General features: G+C 38.9%; 1 protein-coding gene across 1 annotated transcript in view; it reads right to left on the reverse strand.

The window, feature by feature from the left end:
* The window catches only part of LOC106530259 (uncharacterized), a gene marked incomplete in the record, with an annotated part of 71,411 nt that overhangs the window by 9,094 nt on the left and 53,603 nt on the right, over positions 1-8,714 (reverse strand). Inside the window, 3 exon segments of the mRNA XM_014025839.1 lie at positions 1,063-1,160; positions 1,233-1,343; positions 1,734-1,804. Coding sequence (XP_013881293.1) covers positions 1,063-1,160; positions 1,233-1,343; positions 1,734-1,804 — 280 coding nt within the window.

The raw sequence follows: 8,714 nt of genomic DNA on the forward strand, positions 1-8,714 counted from the left end.
GATTAAGAGCACTTTCACATCTGGCTGTTTGAAATACGCATCATGTGATGCATTTTTACTCCTCTAAAGTTAGCTTTACGTAATTTTTAAACATGCATGAACTAAAAAAATATTTATTAATAGAATTTATTYCATGCTAATGTTATTTGTCCTTAGGCTGCTCCTGTCTGCAGGGTTCACCATAATCAGGAACTTYACACAAGAAATTTGCAGATTGTTTGACACCGAATGTCCTCTTGAGCTCAAACCAGATTTATGAGACCAGGCTRCCACAGCCCCCGATTATGAAACCATAACACTTTAAAACTGAAATAGGGTGTACCTTTTGATTATTAAGGGAGCAAAACCAACAAGAATGGTCTTCTAAACGTTATTTGACATCATCAAGCCTTTTAGTGCCTTTCATTAATTTAAAAGTTAAAATTTTGCATTTCTCTTTTGTAAATATAACAAATATTTCATTTTTCTTTTTAAGGGTAGCACCTCCTCATGCTGTCCTTTCATGATGATGATCCTTGCTCTGTGCAGGGGTCTATGGCTGCATGACCTGGGGGTCCCTGTTCTCCTATGTTTGYTTATGTTCTGTCTTGTGAACAGGTGTTCTGAACTGAAATTTCCCCTTGGGATCAATAAAATATCATCATTCATTCATAAATGAGACTATTGGTCTGAATAAAAGCAGGTAAAAATAAATTATTCAGGTTGAAGAATACGATTAGAAAACAAAACRTATTTTAGCTTTCAAGCGCAAATAAAACAGCTACAGCTTCGACAGACATTCAAATTTAGATTTTGTTTACTTTTATGTTAAATTTCTGTCATTTTCTCTTGACCAGAAACTGATTTGCCTTTAGGGGGGTACAGAATGAGTCCAAACCCCAAAAAATTCAAAGCTCTGACTTCTAGGATCRTAAAAACCAATCAAAGAGGATCAAAGAGCGTCCCACACACGATGACTAAATCAGTGGAACCAACTTGCGTACACACACTTATTCTTATTTATGACAGGTCAGTGACTCCTCCTCCGGCTTTACTGAGGAAGTGCGTTTGCTGTTCACTTACTCCATGGAAGCTATTTTCTGAGCCAGGCTCGCAATCACAGCAAACAGCCTGAGGTCCACGAGTCCATCTGTCACTCTGAAGTCCACCATCTCTAAGATCTTAAAAAAAGTGCTTGTGTTACAGCAGCGRGTGTGTGGACGTGTGTTGGTATGTGTGCGTTTCAGATCTACCCTGTAGACGTAGATCTCTTCTTCATCAGACAGCAGCTCAGAGGGAATGATGGTCTTCAGAGCCAGGAGAACCTGCAGGCAGGAGAGGTAGCCGTCCCTGTCGCTGTCCTCCTGCAAACAAGTGCCACCACGTCCACACAGGACATTTTATTTGAAAGATTTTCAACTAAACAATCATAAATATAACATTTCTCACAATTGACTTTTTAACTCTTGAAACACATCTATTCAATTTGAAAAGAGTTGAATGTATTTTTGATCAAGAACATCAAAAATGTTAAGTTCCAGCTTTTCACACATTAATATTTATATATTTTTTGTGTTGCCCATGATTGTAAACTCCTTAAGTTGAAATTTGGGAAGAAAAGCTTTTTCAAAAGTTTAAATCTCGGCGAAGAATCGGCTTCTTTTGGACGGGCAGTGCAGCGTTTAACAGAGAGTGAAACAGAATCTCCTGAAAAGAAAGAGAACATAAAGGGCTTTAAATCCCTTTTCACTCACCGCTTCAAAAGCCCTTTTGTACTCGGCCAGCTTCTCCTGACTGAAAATGCAATACTTTGCCAAAAAGTCGACTGGAAAGACAATTAAAAAAAAAGAGAAGACATATTGAGGAAAACATCAGAATGGTACARAGTAATGTGTGATGAGCTGAAAACATGTCTTATCACATTAAAATGAGAACATTTAGATTTATAGCAGCAACAGTTTGTGTGTGTGTGTGTGTATGTGTGTGTGTGTGTCTAGGTATGGGTATGTTCATATATTTAGATAGGTATACCTTTCAGCAAGGTTATAATCATTATAATTATATAGATTTGCCTTTTTGTTGCTGTGTTTTTGTTATCTGTTTCTGTAGGTGTACAGCCAAGATGTCGGGTGTGTTGTCTTGTGTTTTCTTGATGTATATTTCACATATCTTCTAATCTCTCTTTCACCCTTTCCCATTAAATTTCACGTTTTTCTTCTATAAAAAAATTCACTGATGATGAAGAAACTAAGAAACTAATATTCAGTTCTGCTTTCTAATGAAGTGGCTAAAAAGTTTTTATATTGGGAGGTATTTTCAAGGTACACCATTGTGTTGGTCTGCTTAGAGATGTTGTCTACCATCAGAGATTATAATACAAGTCGCCACTGCAACACGTTGCACAAAGCTAAATATGAGACATGTACTGAAGTTGCAATTATAAACAACTTGTTACCAGAACCACACAGGAGTCTGAACTCCAGGTTCCTTATGTTGTTACATGACACAAGACGTTTGATATCTATAGTATTAAATTTGAGTACAGTTGGTAAAAATGCATTTGAGAATGAACTATGTTAAGTTACTGCACTAAATGTTGGTTTAAAAAAACACTCATAAATGGCAGCTTTATTACATTTGGGTAAGTCTGCCTAACTATGTGGCCCTCTGGAAGTGTTAAAAAATTGTGGCCCTTTTCATTAATTATGAATCTCTCATTTGAATGATGCCCAGGTTAGTATTTCTCAGGTTCTCCTGAAACAAAAACAACAAATATCACTTGTCAAATAAAGAGAAAAAGTGTAGATTTTCATTAAAAACATCGTGTGTTTAGCTCCGTTACTGATAAACRATGATCTTATGGTTCAAAACTATTTAACTCATTCTAACTGGATGGTAAATGTGTACTACTAGTGTTTTTCTCCCCTCTCACCTGGTAATACTTTACTGTACTAAAAGTTTCATTAAATTCTCCAAACATCTTTTATCCCTTATTTGTACTTGCATTTGAAGATAATAAACATTTGAATGCACAGGTAACAAGTATTAAATTGCCGTCCTGCAATGCATTACTTAATAAAAAGCAAAATGAATAACTTCATGTTAACTGTTTTGTGAATAATATACATATTTTTATATTTTTTTATTTTTATATTTTACCATGAACAGATCAAATGTAACCATTTTCCTATTTACTCATTTTAACGACACGTTTTCATATTCAAGTGCATTAAGTTTAAAAATTAAAAACAGAAATCACAGAACCGAGCCATGAATATTTCAGTAGATACATCTGTGAAGAAAGGACAACTTCGCAGAAAAAAGAAAACAGSCCTTTTAAGCTGCTGCCACTTCAATTTAGGAGATGAGAATGAGTCGAATGAATAATGGATCTATTCATGGGTTTGTTGAAGAAAGAGGAGCAACAGAGTTGATATCAGTCTGGACTTAAACCTCTGGACCTCTGGGGTTTCTCTGCAGAAGCGGGGGGCGGGGTGGGGGGGCTGTTTGAATCTGCCATTTATCAGCTTAGGCCTAATCAAAACCAGGCCTCACCCTTTCACATGCTAAATGTTACATTCGAAGCAAGTCAACTTGACTTGTTAAAGCTTGATTGATCAAAACAACCTGCAGGCTGCATCTGTTTGCAAATGTCCTGAGGAGGAAGAAGAAGGCTGCGGGATGGGACACACATGCAGCCGCAATCAGGCTATAAATACATTTTAATCCATAATTACTGCAGCCTGATGTCTTTAAATTTAAAAGAATTGTGACATAATCAGCAACCAATAAGAAGGACTTGTTACATGACTGAATGCTGAATTTTATGCTTTATAAAACAAGTTTTAAATAATAAAAAATAATGCAGGCCATTGAACATTGGGATACTAATTTTGCATTAAAAAACTGGCTTTAATTGTTGGAGTCCACCAGTGGCGGCTAGTGGATTTTTCTCCAGTGGGGGCCACAACTCCAACATAGGCTCATCTCCAAAAGCAATCAAACATGTGCTAAGTTGCATCACGACAGTGTATTTATTAAACAAATGAAAATAATAAAACCGCATTACAATGTCATGTAGTGTTTTATTTTTTGGACATAAATTTTGCTCTTCTGTAACTGAGAAGCAAATTTCTTCATGACTCTGGTTAAAGTCAGGAATGTTTTAACCAGACTCTTCTCCATAGAGCATGGTCAGTGCAGTGAGTTGTGATGTTGTACCTGAGGAAAGTCTGGATTGTCTTCAGTGTTGAGAAGCTCCTCTCAGATTCAGCTGTGGTCAGAGGAGATGTGATGAGAATCTTCAGCAGAGTCACAGTCTCTGAAGGTGCCATGGTCTTCAGTGCTGCTTCAGAGAACTGTCACGCAGGAACCTGTCAGCCTGCAGCAGTGTAGCTCTGATCAGATGCTTAGTGAATGGCTCAAGATGGTGTCACAAACCTAAAACAATAAATGCACACATTTAATTCAATATGGAGATGGCTACAAGTGAACTTTCTAATCTATATTTAATATATAGAGAACAATTAACATTATTTTAATAGCAAAAAATTGTTGCACCTCTAAGGTAAACTATTATTTATATTTTTATTTTAAAAATATATTCATTTTATTAAAAAACAAAATGAACTATGCACAACAGAAAAGAAATATAAATAAAATGAAAGGCAGCAGAAAGAAGAAAAATATCGTCTAATATCTGCCCCTTTTCAAGAATAAATTCAAACAATAGTAATTAAAAAAAAAAAAAAAAMWMWAMACAAACAACATAAAAATATCTATATATTATATTAAGTTGTGTTCACCATAATTTATATTTCGGTATATGCTGCTCAACTATAAAGGGAACATCAACACAATCTAACTACACCACAYTCTTGCTCAATTTTTATTATGTCTGGCTTATCCAGTCCTAGCTACTTCACTTTTACGTTTCTCCTCATATATTCTGCTTTAAAAATGTTTAGCTATAAGGGACTTACAGTGTTGTTTTTCTCCTCCATTTTCTCGACTGGTTTCGTCTCCAAAATCCGCCTCTGCCATTATACTAATACGACGTCGTTGAGTCGTCGACACAGGGTGAACCCACTACGTACCGCTTTGTGTTCGCAGGTCAGCTGCGAACACAGACCACTCTATACTTTTGCATTGGGGACTTACTGCGCATGTCCAAAATCTTACAATGACTTGTCTATGGGAATCTGTAGCGCCGAACCTAGCGTGACCCGGAAGTGACTCACACGAAGACGTTCATGAGTAAAATAGAAGTTTACACATCAATAACTATAAATTACTTATTTTGCTTATCAGAAAACATATAAACGATATATTTTTGAAACATTTATAACATTTTCTTTTGTTATTTTATTTTATTTTATTTTTGTGTACCAAAAATAAAGGGGGGGAGGGCGCGAACATGCGCCCCCTATTGACTAGCCGCCACTGGAGTTAACCCAGTTCAAGATGGCCGCCACAGCTGAAAAATGACTACACCTCAGCAAATTTTACAGATGTTCGTGTTGAAGGAACTAAACATGTTTTCCCCTTAAAGCTTTGCCATTATCAGTTGGTGTCAACCCTGTCTGTCTGTTAGCAAAATATATCATAAACCAGTGGATTAAGTTGATTATACATCAATCCAACTGGTTAATGGCCACTACATTTAATCATCCACAGCAAAAATGGTTAAAACTCAGTCAATTTTACAGATACTGAACTACAATTTGGTGTGGTAGTCGCTGAGAATTGCCCTCATCACATACCCTGAGAGCTAAAGACTTATTGAAGCACCCTGTATGCTTCATTCGAACAGCCCAGATTGGCTCTTGTCCCAGTTCCCTTCTTGTCACAAGGCCCGGTGCCAAACTTTCCACCTCCCTATGCACAAGAACTTATTGTGTGATTGGTCCGAAGTTTGTGTGCGTTTGTTTAGCGCCCAGACGCTGCTTCAGCTACTCACTTCCAGAATACGACTGTGAAAGATAAAAAAATGGCCAAAAACTCTTGGATGAAAGAAGCAAAAGACGTTTTGCATGGAGGAATCTGTCTGTCAAAAAGTGTGGCGCATTAACTGTGACAGATTTGTGGCTCAAAATATAATCAGAGTGGAGACTGAGCTAAGATTCCAGAAGGAACCCCATGTAGCGACACGTACCGCAGCGAGAGGKGTTTCCCAGGAGCTTCCCAGGAGCTCGGCGCTGCGTGTCGCATGAAAGGTGAGTGCAAAATCGAACTTCGAACAACTATGTGACCGTGCGCTGACTGTCCACCTTTGGATGGAGCATACTGGGYCCTTTATATTTCCATCCTCATGTCTTTCGGGACAAAAACTGCGTAGCTTCCATCATTACTTCCTGCTGACACCCTATCATTGACTCCAGTCAGAAATCTTCAACGAGCAGCAGGAAAATGTACAACCAACTCTTCTTTCCATCTCCATGGTTAATAATAATAATAAAAAAATTCCCAAGAACTCCCCCACCCAAAAACAACTATCCATCCTGCTGTCACTGTTTATGTGCTATGTGTGCTACATCGGGAGAAGGTATGTTGATTTATCACTCCCTCCGTCTTCTGACTATAAACTCGTCATAAGAAAAGGACATCAGAAATGACAAAATCCCTTGTTGAAGTATAAACCAGGCTTCACATCTTGCGAGAACTGGAAGTTTTGCATGATGTTGCCTATAACGTCTTTCACAATATTAGGCCTACCTAACCCTAACCCTACCTAAAACAACTGTTTCTGTCACCTCTCCACAGACTGTGATGTTTGAAACTCTGGCAAAAAAGATTGCGGGCGATCTGCATTCTTTCAAAGAACATTAAGCGTGTATTTGTTGACAAATAGTAGGGGKATTTTGAGAGAAACATTTAGAAAGCTGTTTTATGGAAAATACATGCTTACCATAAAATTAACGTATCTTTTTCAACATTTCTTTYAGTTCTACACTTTCAAAGGTAGTCTTGCACAATTTCAGTGCAGCCGCCCTGAATACCCACCCTGACCGGGGCCTTGCTCACACGCAGCAGGGCTGGATGTTGTCGTAGGAGCGAGCTGTCAGGGAATTAGCCGGACAAAAGGTGCAGTGGAGTGAGAGGCTGAGGGAGGAAGCGAGGAGCAGGACAAAGACGAGGCAGTAAAGCCTCCTGCCTGATAGCCTTATCTGATTCCACTCCAGTGCTTGATGGCTTTTTTTTCACCCTGCCTTTAAAGCGCCCAGGTTGGGCCTTTGGTGTGAAGCCTAGCAGAAAATGTTAATCAAGAGACGGACTGTGTGGAGAAAGGCGAGAGAAAGGGGAGAGTCATTCCGCTGAGGCTGTAATCTGTAATGAGACCGAGGCGATTCAGTTGCAATTGAGAGAGGAAGAATGGGGCCATGATGATGATGATGAGCGGGGAGGTTTACTCTTTCACTTGGCGTTTGTTTTTCTGTTTTGTTCCTTTTTGTCTTGCGGAGTCACTCCGCCTGCGTGGGTCTACAGACTGCAAACAGCCGCAGGTCACAACTCATTTAACACACACTTGGACATYGTTTTTAATATCTGAAGCTGACAAATGAAAAACACCACTGACTGCTGGTCTGACCAGTATAACTACTCATCTGTGCATGATTTATATTTCTCTTTCTGATGAGCAGGGCTGAGGAACAGAYCTCCACTTTTTTTCTGCCAACAAATGAAAAATGTCCAAATCTCAAAGAGGTCTAAGACTGSTTTAGCTCCATGCTTAAGAAGGAATCTGATGTTTGGAGATGATTTCTGGTGTTGGGTTGCGATGTTCCCAGGCTAGAGAATATATATAATCTTTATAGCAAGTTTTGAGTCTGCCCCAGAGTCTTCTGTTTGTGAGACGTGCCCAAAATACTTCCAAACGACCAGGAGCCATCCCAATCAAAAGCCTGACACACTTCAGCTGAGTCCTTCAGCTCTACAGAGGAAGACATTAGACATTAGAACACTCTCGTTGTTGCAGGTGGTCCATCTTCCACTCCATCCTACCATCACTCACCAACAAGACCACCAGATACCTGAACTCCTCCACTTAAGGTAATGACTTACCATCAACCAAGAAGGAGACTTTTATTTTTTCCAGGTTGAGAGTCATGACCAGACTGCCCCAAACTACCCCAGTGCATTCTGAAGTTCATGACCAGAAGATGCCAACAGAACAAAAAACTGGGATGAAGCCTTGAAATTCCTTAAYCTGATCCTGTCCTTTCCAAAACTACAAACTGAAATCCTGTCTATAAACACAGACAGGATCAGAGACATGAGACAGTAGGGTAGATAAAACCAACGCAGGTACACCAAACAGAAGCAACCCCTTACAAACACAAAATCCATTGGGGGATATGGTTGTAAGTCTTCTTCAGGTCCACAAAACATAAAGACTGGCCAGCAACTCATCTAGCTTGTGCAACTACAGTAGTGGTCATAGTTAACTAATTAATCTATACAGCGTTCCAGGCTGACAGGTTTGCAGGACAATGGGCCTCATGCAARAACATGTTCGTATTTTTATCCTAAATTTCTCTTACTTTTGTTCGTACAAAGGGTTCGTATGAACATGTCACGTCAGATTCAACAAACTCTTCTATCTTCAGGAAAAGTGTGTAAATGAGCTGCGTAAATTCCACCTGTTCGTATCCAGCGAGGAGAGGTTATTTACGTAATTAGCTGAGCTGTTGGGTTGAAGTAACTGAGCAATTTAGTTGGATAGCACAGTACTAATG

The sequence above is a fragment of the Austrofundulus limnaeus genome, unplaced genomic scaffold (assembly GCF_001266775.1).
Source record: "Austrofundulus limnaeus strain Quisiro unplaced genomic scaffold, Austrofundulus_limnaeus-1.0 Scaffold504, whole genome shotgun sequence".
In the NCBI taxonomy this organism is placed as follows: Eukaryota; Metazoa; Chordata; class Actinopteri; order Cyprinodontiformes; family Rivulidae; genus Austrofundulus; species Austrofundulus limnaeus.